Here is a 16,480-nt window from a genome sequence, read left to right on the forward strand (position 1 = left end):
AAAAACGATTTTTTGAATTTTCTCATTTGATTTTCATAGTCATTCATATTTGTATCGCAAGTCGCGCGAAGCTCAGTTTCGCCTCTGTATTAGATTTTACGATGAAACAAAAAAGTTGTTTTTGATCCAGTTTTCTCAAACGGAAATGTCAACAATATATGATGATTGAAATTAAAAGAGTTTTTTGAAAAAATTACTCTCAGTTGTCGAATAACTCAGTAAGGAGCCAATTAATGTTATTGGTTATGTTGGGCACATTTTAAATAGATGTTTTCTGCAGCTAATTTAGTAATTAATTATGTCATATATACGGATAAAACTGCTTTTGTATGGCTTACAAGGTTTAGTTTTTGTACAGTTTCAGAAGTTTGTAAATGTTGCAACAAGGATAGCCGGTTGCTGTGCAAGTAGCACAGAATATTCAAACCATATTGGTAAAAAACTACTAACAAAATTTTTTCAAATTGATTCTTTTTTTTTGCGCGATGACAGAATCTAAATGAAAGCCTAGAAGTTGGATGCTAAAAGTAAATTAGGCAACATTTGTAACAATTTTCCATATTTAATAATTTTAAAATTGGGAAAACTCAAAAGTTTTTTTTCGTTCTTAAAATTTTGTAATATTTTTCGATTACTTATTTAAATTGAGTAAAATTAAGTAATATTGATTTGATAAAACGTTGACGAAAAGCTTTTCTTCGCTCGAATTTTGACGGAATAATAGTCGGAACAATAATTGAGTTCTCTACAGGTTGATTTTTCAGATTGTACCGATCCTGTGCTTGTTTTGAATTGGGATTCCAAAAAAGCTTAGAATTTCTCGATTTTGATTCAAACTGGCTCACAATTTAAAAGGTTTACAGTTTACACTATGGCGTTGGTGATATAAATGGATTTAAAGCAATAAATAGCATTGTGTTGATATTTCTTCATGTCTAGAATCATCAGAAAGATTTTTGCCAATAGTTTTTTTTGTTTTCAGGTGAGACCATGTTTTTCTTCGGCCATTGACCTTACTTGTTTAATGTTGACCTTTTCGTTCTCATCATTAGTCGGCTTAGAAATCAATTGATTTGTTCGATCTTGAATAGCTGTTTGGACAGTTGCGATGCCGATTCTAGAGGAGGAAGAGACAGTCAATGAGACTAGTGGTGTTGTCTTGGCAGCAGGAGGCGCGGAGGGGGTGGCGCTTCAGCAGCAGGGATGGGACTTCAACATGGGTGCGAATAACCCGTCTGTCCCCAAGAAGAAAAACGGACTAAAACACGATCACAGCACGCTTCCAAGAAATGCGGTAAGCGATTTTTTTGCAGACTCCCTAAGTACTTATTACGTGATAATCTGAACAACAGATTAGGGCGTAAATCAGTGGCTTGAAAGCAAAATTGTGTGTCTTTACATTCGTTAAACTTGAAATTTTTTGTTATTTTGGAGAAAAATTAATAAACTCTTCATAGACTGCTCAGAAAACCAATCACGTTTTTGTAGAGCTGATATCATTACATATGCAGAAACTGGAATCTACATTTTCATCCAGCTGACAAATTTTACGAATGTGTAAGAACGTATTTTGATGTAAATTGTTGATTCGGCCTTACGATTGAGCGGGAGGTCGGAGGATCAAATTTGTTTTTTTTTCTGGCAGGTTTTTCATCTATCGGGTTTCCCGTTTGATTTGGAATGATATATGTTGTTGCGTTTTCTCGTCTTTTTTTCTTCAAAATGATCTATGACGTCAACAGGGTCACCACAAATAAGTTTTATTACTTTTTAATTTTCCGAAGAACGTTTTCGGGCTTGTGATCTTTTTTGCAGATTTTTGTGGATCCTTCGTCGAAACGGCGTATGTGAGTTGATAAAATTTTCCTTATTTTGTATAGAAAAACTAATTATTTACTGGGTGTAAATAAGCAAATTATATTTTTTGGTGTTTGATTTTTCAGAGCATTTCCCCGTGGAATCACTATTCTTAGATTGCCTCTTGTAAGTATTTACACTTGCGGTTAGCAAGCGTTACAAATTGGAACATAGACTTTTCCACATAAATAACTTGTTTAACAGAATCATTGAGTGATTTCGTTGACTGGAAGATCTACAAGAGACTAATCGCAGACATATTTTGAGCATGTCTACTTTTTACGCTTGCGATAAGCAAGCGTTATCAAGTCGGAATACAGACTTTCTTCTTGTTAACAACTAGTTTAACGAAATCAGTTAAATCAATTGTTAAGATGCTCAATTTCATGAAAATTTCAATTTAGTTACCGGGTACCACTTATTTTTTGGTATGTTTTATTAAGTAGTTCTGCTGATGATTTTTCGGTTCCATGGTTGTTGACTTAAGCGCTGTCGGTTTAGTTTCCAAATTATCTAGTTCCTATTTGATAAAAACTGGTATTATGAAAATGTATGGTTCCGTGTTTTTTTTGGAGAGTTCTTCCCTTCCCCAGTATGCCCATATAATCCCCCAGTCTCTTTTTACCTTTACCCCACTGTGCGCGTCACTCTCCACACTTCGTAATAAAATCTGTTTTCAAACACTTGAATTAACGAGTATTTTATCGGAAAAATAACTCTGGAAATTTCGTAATATAATGATATTTTTAACAAACTTTTTTATTGTTAACATCGGTAACATCGGCCACACAAAACTGCATAACTCAAAGCAAGCTGCAAAAATGGCCAGTATTTGTCCTTGAGACAAATTGCTCTTTTTAAAGGTCAGCCTTAATTAAGGCTGAACCAAATTAGAGCGAAAAGACGGTTAAAATAGGTTTTGGGGGGGATCGAACCTGGTTACGGAGCATCCCATCAAGTTCGGTGCATATTTGAGTTCTAGAAAGGAAATGACTTAGTCGGGAATCGAACCGGCGCCGAACCCGCCGGGACGCACCATGTATACGCTTGGCTACTGTCCCTATATGCATTTATATTTTGGTTCAGTTTTATATGCATTTATACTCTTGCTTACATTTACATTTGCGCTGCAACATCCTCCACCCCTAAACAAGGAAGAACGGGAGCGAGCTTTACGGTCGGGCGGGTCAGTTCGCTCGTAACAGTCTTTATGTCGGCGGATCTCGCGCATCCGTCCTTGCCATAGTGCAATTTTAGGATACGTGCGAGTGGAAAATGTCCACGCGGAGTGTCAGGCTCTATGACCCAAACCAAGTCGCCGGCTTTCAACTTAACGTCTGACTGGTTGTGCCACTTTGCCCTCCTATTGAGGGAAGGAACGTGTTCCCGCATCCATCGTGTCCATATTGCGTTAGCGTATGATTGCGCTCTGGCGAACCGCTTCTTATGGTCGAAGTTTTCTTCGAAACTTAGCGACGGAAAACTCGCTGCGTGTTGACCAAGGATAAAATGATTCGGGGTCAACGCCTCTAGATCTAGCGGATCGAAACTAACGGCTGTTATCGTTCTAGCGTTAAGTGATTGCTCAACAAGGCACAGCGTGGTTCCTAGAACCTCCTCAGTTACTCTCCTGTTGCCTAGGATATCATACAAGACGCGCTTAACACTCCGAACTAATCGCTCCGAGGAGCCACCATGGTGCGGTGCGCTGGGTCGATTGAATTTCCACTTGATCCCTTTCTGAACAAAAACAGCGGGTGCTAGCTTGTTCCAACTCTCAATGCAAGCTAAGAGCTCTTTCTGAGCGCCAACAAAGTTCGTTCCGTTGTCGGACATGATGGTAGTCGGAGTACCGCGACGTGCAATAAACCTCTCTACGCCCATCACACAAGAGCTTGTGTCGAGCGAGGGGACCACTTCAATATGCACCGCTCTAGTGGTGAGACAGGTGAACAAAAAACCCCACCTCTTTTCCGTACTTCTGCGGATTGGAACTAGGAACGGCCCAAAGTAGTCGACACCTGTGTTAGTGAAAGGAGGTTGCTTGTAACCCAGCCTTTCAATGGGCAGATCAGCCATAATATGAGTTACTGTTTGCGCTTTGCGTTTTCGGCAAGCAACGCAAGTATTTTCAATGTTTCGCAGCAACCATCGCAAATTTAACACAACGTACTTCAAATTAACCACCGCACGCATGTAATCCAAGCCTTGATGGAAATTCCTAACGTGCAAGTGCTGAACCAATAACCGAACAACCGCGTGACGTGCATCAAGTATAATCGTATGCTTGCTATCGAAATCGGAATAAACCAAGCGGCTGATGCGCCCAGTCGAGCGAAGGATGCCAGCTGGTCCAATGAACGGCGAATACTTGGCGATCCGACTATTCCTAATGATAACTTTACCGGATCTTAGTAGTTTTAGCTCACTAGGGAATGTCTCACCCTGGGACAGGTAAATGAGCTTCTGTTCAGCAAAATCCATTTCAGACGGGTCTGTAATTTTTAATATACTCGACCGGAAATGTTTATGGGATGGCAGCCATCCTAACAAAAATGCTACTGCGCGTTTGTATTTTACAATTGAATTGAATCTCTCCCATTTTCCGAAGGGAAGATTTTCTTCTGTCAAAACATCGACGACGAAATTTGACGAATTTTCCAGACAAATGTCGATATCACATGATGGTCCTTTGAGTCTTATTTTATCGATAACCCTTGTATCGGGCTTGAACGGCCAATCAGTTGTTCTCAATATACTAGGGCCATTAACCCAGCTGCTTTCCTTGAGGGCTTCCGAAGAAATCCCTCGTGTACCGGTATCAGCTGGGTTATCACCGCTAAGTATGTGATGCCACTGATCAGTGCTGGTAGACTCCAGAATCTCACCAGTGCGATTACCAACAAAAACGGGTAGTTTACTACAAGAGTGAAGGCACTGAAGAACAGTGGTACTATCTGTCCACATGAAAATATCCGTAACTTTGAAAGTGAGACCTTTCAAAATTTCTTCTTTTAAGCGGGTTGCAAGAAGAGCCGCTTGAAGCTCTAACTTTGGAATAGAAAGCGCTTTCATAGGCGGGACGCGGGCTTTGCCAAACACAAAGGCTAATTCGGTCTGATGGGAGCTAACAAGTCGCGCACGAAGGAAAGCGACGGCACAGAAAACATCCTGCGAACTATCACCGAACATGTGAAGTTCTATTCGGTCGAAAGGATCAGTGAAATAGCTGCGAGGTATTGTCAGAGAACCTAACAAATGAAGACTTGAGTGCCACTCAAGGAATTGCTTTTTGATTTCCTCTGGCAGATCATCGTCCCATTTTTGACCGCTGATTCGCCAGATATCTTTTAATAGAAGGCGAGCCTTCACGGTATACGGAGCCACTAACCCAATCGGATCAAAAACAGAGGAAACAAAACTCAACACGGTACGCTGAGTGATTGCTTTGTCTAGTGGACGATCAACCCCTCTACTAACGATTAAGGTATCTTTTACGTGATCCCACTTAAGACCGAGAACATGCGACGACTGGTCTGGACTCGCACAAATATCTTTAACAGAGGAATTGGACTCACGGTTGTCCGGATCAAGAGCGGTTGTTACGTCGGGCACGTTGCTGACAAATTTTGTCAGACGAAACCCACCTAGTTTAAGCAACGAGATTAAATCCCTACCTAATTTCAAAGCGTCATCTCTGTTTTGAAAAGAATCCAGATAATCATCCATATAAAACTTCTGGACAACAGCCGAAGCAGCTTCGGGGTACTCAGCTTGGTTATCCGATGCAGTCTTCTGCAAAGCAAAATTCGCACAAGTCGGCGAGTCACGAGCACCAAAAATGTGACGCGTATATTGGTGAACTACCACACTTGATGTGGGGTCCTCCCGCCACAAAAAACGAAGAGAAGCTTGATCTTCTTCCCGGACTCCAACCTGTAAAAACATCCCTTCAATGTCAGCTGAAACGGCGTATTTATGCTGACGGAATCTTAAAAGTACAAAAATGAGGTTTTGAAGGAGATCCGGGCCAACCAACAGAGATTTGTTCAAGGAAGCGCCATGACACTTCGATGCCCCATTGAGGACTCGGCGCACCTTACCGGGTTTATTCGGGTTCAACACCGGGTGATGCGGGAGATACCACTCACGATCGGCTCGTGATTTGGGATCGTGTGCCTTAACGGTTATGACATATCCTTTTTGTATATCTTTTCTAATTGTTTCGGCGTATTTTTCACGGAGCGACGGATCCTTATCTAGCCTCTTTTCCAAAGACTTTAATTGAGCTAAGGAGGAAAAACAGTTATTCGGTAAACTACTTTCCTTATCGTTCCAAAGCATTGGTACAATGTACCTCTCACCATCGTGAAAGGTGTCATTTTTCAAAACGGACAAAGCTCGTTTGTCGGCGGCGGAACGGGCATCTACCTGCTTGAAGGCTCCATATGACACCAACTCGTACCAAGTTTTAATTTGGTCCGCAAGAGACATGTCTTCGACAACACACTTAAAGCAAGACGAGTTCGACTTAAAGGACGGAGGTAACGGACCACTTAAAACCCAACCTATCGGAAGGCGTACGGCGCACGGTGAAATAGAGTCCTCCCCCAGAAGGTACTCAACGGGTCTTATGGCATGGTAGAAATCCTGTCCAATAATTATTTCGACGTCCTCATACTTATAATGTATAGTTTTGATCGGAGCCAACTGCGGGTATTTTTCCTGTAATTCGGGAATGCTTATGCTATCCGATCCAATACGAATATGATCCTTAACATAAGCTCGAAAAGAAAACGAAAATTCACTATTATTCGTTTCGGCGGAAACTTGAAAACTTACTTGATGAGTTTTCATCAAGCTCGTGGAATTAAATCCATTTATGGTGAGGTTAACGGGAATGCCAACCAAATGGAGGCGTTTTACGAGATCGGCGGATACCCATGAGTGCGTGGAAGCACTATCGCAAAGAGCTAGGGCATTAGTAATCGTCGCATCCGAAGAGACGGCGAGTGATGCAACTGGCAGGAGGCCTTTAGTTGACTCCTGGCTATGAATATCGCCGACGGCAGCGTTAGTCGATACATGTTTAGAGTTTGCGTTACCTGACGCCGGGGAACTTTTAGTATCCTTAGGAGGAAAAATTTTCTCCGCTCCATGTAAGAGTACGTTGTGCGTGCTTTCACAATTTGGCTTGGGGCACTTTCTGGCCTTGCTACAATTACGAAAACTGTGATTGCTCTGTAAACATGCAAAGCAAAGTTTATGTTCGGCTACATGTTTCGCTCGCTGCGTAGCGTTTTTCTCTTTGAATACGGCGCAATTCAAAAGAGCGTGTTGACCTTTACATACAGAACATGGAGGGTACTTTGGTTTTTCCTTAGTCTTATTACTTACATTTGCGTTACTAGCAAACACTTTCGTACCTACTTTTTGCTTAACTGGTTCTTCAGACTTACCCTTAGAATTGATCGTTTTTAGCCTCTCATGACCCTCCGCCTTTTCTTTAAGCTAGCAGAAATCTAGCAGAGTTGGTCTATGCCATTGGCGTCTTACGGTTTGCATCGACCATGCCTCCTTAAGGTTCGGGGGAAGCTTACTCACAGCTTGATTCAGTAAGTTAGCACTTTTCAGGTCGTCGTTAAAAGACAGAGACTTGAATACGGCAACAAGTCCAGAAATTGCAGAGGAAAATCCAATTACATTTTCCGAGTTATGCATTTTCAGCGGCGGAAAATTACTCAATTTATCTAGATGAGCCCCTACTACAGCATGCGGCTGCCCGAACTTTCTTTGAAGAGTTGCTAATGCGTCTTTATATAGTACTCCGCTATAGCTATACTCAGCGATTGCGGATTTCGCTTTACCCACTACGAGCGTTTTCAGATAGGTAAGCTTTTCATCGTCACTGAGTATGGCAGAATCGACCGTCGATATGAACTCTCCAAACCACTCATGCCAATTAAGTGGGTTGCCATCGAACTGGGTCAGCTTCCACTCAGGGAGATGATATTTTCGGCTGTGCATGAGTATATGAACCAACTCTCGGGTCGAAAGTGGACGCTCGACGTCTGCACCAGGTGAATTACCGGGAGTTGGCGGTGTGTAACTCGAAGAATTACCGTGACAATCAGGAACGAACGGTTGATTAGCTTGTGAAGAAATTTCAGGCTGTGCAAAGAACACAGTCCCTCCACTTGTGTAAGGAACAAAATTATTCGTAGGAACAATCGGAGTTACTGCGGAAAAAACAGTTGTCGAAGGAACGTAGTGTTGTTGAGCTGACATTAAAGGGGCAGCAACAGCTGGTCTCCACAAATTACTATAAGGATTATAGTGGTCACTTGAAAAGTTATAACTACTAACGGGAACACCCATATGTTGTTGTGATGGGATTACAGGTGCTTGGTAGCCAGCTACTACTGATCCTGTAGTGTGATGATTTAAAGAAACCTGATTAACTGCTGTTGATGCAGGAACGAACGGTGCTACACCAGAACGAACTTCTGCAGATATTGGTGGAGCAAAATAGTTTTCAGAAGTTACCGGGACTACTGACCCTGAGTTTGAATTGCCTAGCACTGGATGAGGGGACAAAAAAGTTTGCTGAGGCAAATCATCAGAAACAGGTTGAATGACCTGCTGTAACCCTACTGGATTGTTAACGGAAACCTGCGATCGGACCAAATTCGACAAATTATGTTATTGTCCGTGAATGTGGTTACTGTAATACAATCCCGGATCACTAGAAGCTGCCTGGCCATCATTCACTCCTGTAAAACTTGATGAGGACAAGTAATTTGTTGATGCAGGATAAGTTGCCTCAGGAGCTGTTGAACGAACGTGCTGCTCTTGATTGGGAACTACAACAGCATCAGGCTGATTGTGGTCGACAGATTCGACCCAGTGACGCGTACGATCCTTTTCGTCTATTGTTAGTTGTGGAGAGGTTCGAGTTAAACCACTTTCCTCAGCATTCTCGCTGATTTCCGACAACTCATCTTCTAACTCAAGCCCTTTCAACTCAATTTCTGCCAGTTTTTTCCTGTGTTCTTCAGCCAATTCTTCCAACTCTAAACTGCTTTGTTGTTCTAAAATATATTGTTTCATCTTGTTTTGCTGCTCTTTCAGTCTTAATGATACCTTTGCCTGCCTCTCAAGTTCCTCTTGTTGTTTCTTTAAAATCATTAAGTCGCGCTTTTTCTCAGAAAGTGTTTTCGACGGAGCGGCGGTATAACGACTAGATTTCTGAGAACCCGATTGATGATGTCGGCTGCTTCGGTGTGACACCTTAGAGCGGGTATCTGTTTTATGCGACTGGGGTTTTTCACTTTTTTCAGAATGTTGAGAAACTTTTGAGCTGCTATCTTTGTTGTCCGGCTCTGTTACTGCCTCAAAACTTGTTTTATATGTGATAGCTTCCTGTAAAACTTTATCGTTGCTTTGAGTCAATTTATGAAGCCACATATCCTGTGCCGGTATCAATTCGTCGGGATTGGTTTTTTTTGCAGCCATATCAATCAACTAATTGTTTATCTCGACCGCTTGTTCTATGTAGTTCCTACATTTTTCAATTTAGGTATCAATTTTTGAGCAACGACTCTGACTCTCTTTGTATTCTAAAATTATTTCATGGCATTTATAAAGTTCGTTTTCGAGATTGCTACGTTTCTCAAACAACTTCTTAATTTTCTTCTGAAACTTAACTTCCATGCTTAATATTTTCAGAAATAAACGACTCTCAGAAAATACTTTATTTTCACTTAAGTAAATCCACAAAATACTCTAATACATCAATAACTTACAAGGGGGAGTAACTTGAAGTTTTAATGCTTTAAGTCTGTTGTGAATCGCTTTACGATTTTTAGGCGACAAACGGTTCCGCTTCTTCTTAGCTTTCAGTGTACTTAGGTCAGCACTGTATCGTCTAAGTAACAACAGAGTCTTCAACTCAAGGGAAGGGGGCTGGTGCAGCTCTTGATACTTTTCGATAAGTATTTGATCTTTGGCCTTTCGCTTTGAGATAAAATCCTCAACTATGCTAAGAACGAGAATACCTGTCTTTTTCACGTCTTTTTCTATATTGTCCGTACCGTTGCGGCGACAGTATACAATAGCGGTAATATTCTCCTTGTATCTCAAAAGAAGGCTCTTAAGTTGGTCAGTACTCAAACTACGGTTGTTGTTACTGCGATGCTTACTAATGGAGTTATTTATGGCGTCGTGCCAAATAACTAGATCTTTCCGATTCGACAAAAAGTGGTGCAGATAGTATTGGATAGTTTTCTGCGAATCCCTGGCGTTAAAGTTAAAGCTTAAACCGGGCTATGTGAAACAAGTCTCTTTCACGCGCTTTTGAGACGGTGCGGATAGTATACGGAGTGCGTGATCCAAGGAACTGGCTCCTAGAAGAATGAATACCATGCACTCAAGAGACCTATGCGACGGCTACGTTACGCTAAAGTACCAATGGGGTGGGGGAAGTTAAGTAGGTCGGTTGAACTCCAACAACGCACACGGAGTAAACCTGAGGATGAAAGAATTCAACTTAACTCACTTAATATCACCGTACCTGACCACTTAACATTAGTGTCGCGCAACGAAGTCAATAATCGGACGGGCTGAAACGGCTTAGATTTACTTGAAGCGTACTGGCTTTCCGTTTCACCAATGTGGGTGGGGGATCAGGCAAATTGGTTAAGTTCCAACAACACACGCGGAAAAAACCTGAGGATGAAAGAATTCAACTTAACTCACTTAATATCACCGTACCTGACCACTTAACATTAGTGTCGCGCAACGAAGTCAATAATCGGACGGGCTGAAACGGCTTAGATTTACTTGAACCAATGGGGTGGGGAAATTAAGTAGGTCGGTTGAACTCCAACAACGCACACGGAGTAAACCTGATGATGAAAGAATTCAACTTAACTCACTTAATATCACCGTACCACTTAACGTTAGTGTCGCGCAACGAAGTCAATAATCGGACGGGCTGAAACGGCTTAGATTTACTTGAAGCGTACTGGCTTTCCGTTTCACCAATGTGGGTGGGGGATCAGGCAAATTGGTTAAGTTCCAACAACACACGCGGAAAAAACCTGAGGCTGAAAAAACTCAACTTAATTTGCCTGATATTTCGCTACCAGACCACTTACCATAAGGTTGGTGTCATGTTACAGCACAGTTTCGCAGAATTATGGGGACGTTTTGACAATTTTTTGGAAATTTTTTACTTTCCCAAAATTTTTCGGAAAATGTTGGTCAGCAGGTTCGAGTCGTAAACCAATCCAAAAAACTAGTCCAGTACCTCTTGTCTATGTTACGTTTTTCTGGATTTTCAATCCGTTCACAATCACCCAAAATTTTTTGGTTTCGGGAAAATTACCACTTGTAGCTTGCTTTGAGTTGGGATACACAATAACACATCGTACGTAATTTTATTGCAAAGAATGGTTTGTAAAGATTAGACTAGTCTTACAGTTTTTGGAGATTGAGTGCACCGGTTTCGGGTTGTCAAGCCTTCGGTCAGTCACAGAGAAATTGTTCAGCAATCACTACTCTAACTTACACAAAACGTCTGCAGTTGACTTGTACTTGCACAATACGTCTGTTGTTGACAGTCAGGATACCTGTTTTAAGAATTCTTGCATCTGTTCTTCATCTTTACGCCTGAAGATTCTCCCCAGCTACAGATTCTTCTTGTTCTTTTGGAGCTTCTTCGTCGTCTCCGATAATAACAAGGCTCAGTGTTCGCTGCGTCACAAGAGGGGGAGGATTTTTCTTCGATTCCGGTTCAGACGAGTCGGACTCCTTCGTCTCCTTTTCTTCCTCTTCTTCATGCAAAAACGGCCGAATTTCAGCTCTAAGCAACGGAGCTTTTCTTCTTTGCTATCGATGACCTTTTGGAAGCTTTTCACAGCTTGGTTGCTTTTGGTAAGCTTCGAATGAGCTCTCGAATTTTCTTCTTCTTGTTGCTTTTGCGACTGCAGCCAAAACTGCTTCAGAGAACACGTCGATTCCTCGTGTCCCTTGTGGGGCGCCAAAATGTGCGCGTCAATCTCCACACTTAGTAATAAAATCTGTTTTCAAACACTTGAATTAACGAGTATTTTATCGGAAAAATAATTGTGGAAATTTCGTAATATAATGATATTTTCAACAAACTTTTTTATTGTTAACATCGGTAACATCGGCCACACAAAACTGCATAACTCAAAGCAAGCTGCAAAAATGGCCAGTATTTGTCCTTGAGACAAATTTCTCTTTTTAAAGGTCAACCTTAATCAAGGCTGAACCAAATTAGGGCGAAAAGTCGGTTAAAATAGGTTTTGGGGGGGATCGAACCTGGTTACGGAGCATCCCATCAAGTTCGGTGCATATTTGAGTTCTAGAAAGGAAATGACTTAGTCGGGAATCGAACCGGCGCCGAACCCGCCGGGTTGCACCATGTATACGCTTGGCTACTGTCCTTATATGCATTTATATTTTGGTTCAGTTTTATATGCATTTATACTCTCGCTTACATTTACATTTGCGCTGCAACCCAAATATTTCTGCAGACTTCGAAAAAATGTGTTGAGGGAGTTTTTGACTCATTTTTTAAAGCTTTTCATAAAAACTACCCCTTCAAAGTTTGATATTTTGGATTCAATAAGGAGCACGAGTTGCGAAAAGCTCTCCTATATCAGCAACTGTGCCCTATTTTTTTGACGCCCAAATATTATGGTCCTCGAAAGGTCAAAACTTTCGATTTTTTTTACCGGTTTTGAAACTTATTGACTTTTCTCGAAAACTACCCTCCCAAATCTGAACATTTTAGGTTCAATGGATGGAATAGTTTATTGACGCTCCTCTGCATAAGCGCTACTCCCAAAGTTATTAATACAAAAATAAATGGCCCTCGGGAAATGGAGATTTTGATTTTAAGACAGTTTTTTCAAACTACCCTTCGAAATCTGATTTCATGGGATCAATGGAGAGAGCAGGTTATGCGAAGTTTCGTTCCATAATGGGCTCTATCCAATTTGTTGACATAAATTGTTGTGGCATTCGGAAAAGTCAAACTTTTGAATTTATGACCGATTTTTGAAACTTTTTGACTTTTCTCGAAAACTAGCCTCCCGAATCTGTTTTTTAAAATCTATTAGTTCAATCGAAAGGACGGGTTGTGTGGAGCTCCCCTGCATTAGCAGATACGCCCAAATGGCTTTAAATCAGAAGTTATGGCCCTCAGAGAAGTCAAAGTTTCGATTTTTGACCGTTTTTTGACCGTTCTCGAAAACTACCCTCCCAAATCTGAGGCGGCGGGAATATAATATAATCGCACCTCGCTTAAATTTTGGTGTTTTTCCGCGATTTTTGGCTTCCAAAAATTTTTTCAGTTATTTTCAAAGTAATAATTTTTTGACCAGTTTTTCAGTTGAAATAAGCCATCAACTTGTGAATTATGCAATTTTTGCATATTTCGATTTCTTATATTGTCCGTTTTAGCGTCAGTTTGTATTCTTAGAAAATATCAAAAAGTTACTTCCAGCTTCAGCAGGTCTCTAATCTACTTTGCCTTAGCTACTGATATATCTGTCGTGGTTTTTTTTTACTAAAGTTTCAGCTTATTGGAAGTCGCCTTCAATTCTGTCGGCTTATTTACTGATTTTTTTTCTTAAAGTGTAGTAGTTTTGAGATCCATAAGACACTACACCATTTTTTGTCTTCCAAAATTCAAACGTCCTTAAGATCTCTTTGAAAAACTTAAATAAAAGCAAGCACAAAAAATGCTTTTTTGTTTTTTAATTTTTTTAAAATAGTTTTTCCACTTGCTTCTTCATTAGTAACCTTGTTTAAGGTCTGTTTGCTTATTTTTTACTGTCATGGTGCACTCATCTTATAAATGTTGTATCGCAAGTGGTGCGAAGCTCAGCTTCACCTCTATGTTTTTATTTTTTTTTTCGAAATTTGTTTTATATGCTGGTCGTATTTTTTTACCAACTCGAATTATGTTTTTTTTTCGCATTTTAAAATCCGTTGGGCGTGTATTATATTAGTTCAGTCACTTCATTTTGCATCGATGAAGGTAGATTTTGCGTGTGTAAGCTTTGGGAAAAACATAAATATAAAGTTTTGTCGGTCTAATTATAAAAAACTTTTGAACGTATAAAGTATTGTCGACCTAGTTACCGCTTCGTAAACTTTTTTCAGTGCTTAGTTAACGCTGAAAGTTTTTCCGCATGTTTTCATCGAATTGGGCTTCATTCGAGACAAACGTGTAAAAATTTGGTAGATCAGCTTTTTTCGAGTTTTTGTAATTTTTTTTGTCATGTCATAGGCTTTCGTCTCATTTAATGTCGGTATCGTATGTTGTGAGAAGCTCTGCTTCGTCTCTGTGTACTAAATTATTCTCGACAAAAATGATTGGGTGTATAAGAAAGCAAACTTTTTTTTTCTGAAGCTGGTTTATCTAATTTTGTATAGTGTTGCAGTTTAGAGGTCAAGTTTGCTGATTCTTTTTGCTTGTGTTCCCGAAGTGCCTCTGTGTAAAAGGTTCAAGTTTTATCCGAAAACTTCAGAGAAATTTTTTCGAGTTACTTATAAGTTCGAAGCTTCTCCTGGTGGAGCTTTCCTTAACTGCCCAATTTTGAAGCAAGATCGTGGCAAAGGTCGGGAGACGTGTTTTTGACTGCTTGATTTTAAACTATGCCTGATAAATGCAAACAAAATAATATGTGGAGAAGAAAAATTGTAAAAAAAACTACCAAAGTTTTTTTTGGTCATTTCAGATTCAGGCTTTTATGGGATTTTGAAATTTACGTTTTGAAATATGATTTGCTTCTTCGTAACCTTTTGAAATACGACGCCAAGCCAACCTTAAATAGCTACGCTAGTGTACATAGACATTATTTACAAAATATAAGCTGCGGTGTTCATCTATCTCCAAAATACGTTAAATTGGTTTTCTTCATGCTCTGTCTATTTGTTCATACCGTAACGACGTGTGTCACTTGAAAAATGTATTGTTTGTAAATTTGTTCTTCAACTTTTCATGCTGCTTTTCTCAACCTCCATATTTGTATTCTGCGGTCCCATTTGTTCACACAACGAGACTAATCTGGAAGCGAAATGTGAAGTAGTTAGTTGGCAATTTGCCACATGTGAATTCATTTTTCATAATTTTTTTTTCATTTTTCTTTCTCATTCTTTTATCCCCTGAAAAATGGTCGATTGGTTATAGAAGTGGAATTTGACTTAGACGTGAATTCTAAAATCATGCGAAAACTGAAATTAAAAGTTGCGGTAAAAACTTGCAAGTCATTTTTCGCCAAAACAAGTACATACATATATAAAGGCAGGAGGGAAATTTTGTTCTAAGCTACATTGAATTAAATTCAAATCTTACATGGAGTTATTAGCTTTGATGTATTACTAAAAGAGGTAGCAAAATGCCAGTTTTTGCGCCATGTAATGAGCTGTTATAATCCAGACTAAAATGAAGAAAATTTGAAAGTGAATGTGACAAATTAGGAGATTTACTTAGCCTCAGGGGAGTCGCGACGAAAATATTTCCCGATTTAAGATTCTCGGTACGATGCCAGTATTTTATATGCACATGGTGTGCGAGCCTTAAAAATCCAATCCCTCCTTCGTCCTTAGAAGAAATGAAAGACAAAAAGCTCGTCGATAGAAAAAAAATCGATATGGTTCAATTTCATTCTTTACTGATTCGCTTTAGATATGCTAGATCAGACTCTTCTTTGAAGTTTTTTTTTAGCGCGACGAATACTACTCTTGCGTTGCAGTAGCAGTTTTCATGTATTTTAAATATACATGTATTCAAAAATAAAAAGTAGGCCATTATTATTTTGAAATCGATGATTTAAAAAAGTTGCAGAAAAAATCGGATCAAAAGTATATTTTTAGGTTTGTAATAGCTATTAAGATGTAAATTACATAATGCGCAAGTCTAGTTGTGGTGAAACAAATAAAAGTTACGAAATAAATCAATTTGTTTATCAGTGAGACGGAAATAAACGTTAGATAATAAAATTGATAATAAACATTTTAGTCTGGCATGTTGATTTTTATTATGCGAAAATCATTCTAAGTATATATTCTAAATTGATCGGTTATCAGATTCTAAATTTTAATGGTGTCAGTGTTCAAGATGGTTATAATTTGAAAAATTTTATAGATTATAGCATAATATATTATATAGAATTACTAAATTAATAATATACTATAACGAGAGTACTGTGCTGGTTCAAATTAACCGGACAATACGAACATTATTGAAAACTTAACGTGTTCTACTCAAAATCTGTTAAGATAAGACAAAAATGAAAAGAGGAATTGTTGCTTAGAATTTGACCAGATATTTCATGGTGCATTTATTTTGCGGAATTCGGAACCAAAATTTCACCCAATAATAGGTCAGTTCGGCTTTTTTAAAATAATTAAGAATTACGCCAAGACTACCAAATTAAATGATGAGAAAATGATACCAAAAGTAGCCTCTTACTCGGTTCAACAATGTTCTGCAAGAGTAAGTTTTCCAAAAATTTGAGCGAAACCTTTTTTAAGCGAAGATTTTGAATGTTATTTACTAAAAATGACCGTTTTGGCTATCAAC

General features: G+C 39.5%; 1 protein-coding gene across 1 annotated transcript in view; it reads left to right on the forward strand.

Annotated features, from left to right (window-relative positions):
* Positions 1-967: 967 nt before the first annotated feature.
* LOC134841967 (serine palmitoyltransferase 2-like) overlaps positions 968-16,480 on the forward strand; it is a 40,016-nt gene continuing 24,503 nt past the window's right edge. The window contains exon 1 of the mRNA XM_063858078.1: positions 968-1,294. Coding sequence (XP_063714148.1) covers positions 1,109-1,294 — 186 coding nt within the window. The 5' untranslated portion in view covers positions 968-1,108. The remainder of the gene's footprint in view (positions 1,295-16,480) is intronic.

Source organism: Symsagittifera roscoffensis, chromosome 3, assembly GCF_963678635.1.
Source record: "Symsagittifera roscoffensis chromosome 3, txSymRosc1.1, whole genome shotgun sequence".
Lineage (NCBI taxonomy): Eukaryota > Metazoa > Xenacoelomorpha > Acoela > Convolutidae > Symsagittifera > Symsagittifera roscoffensis.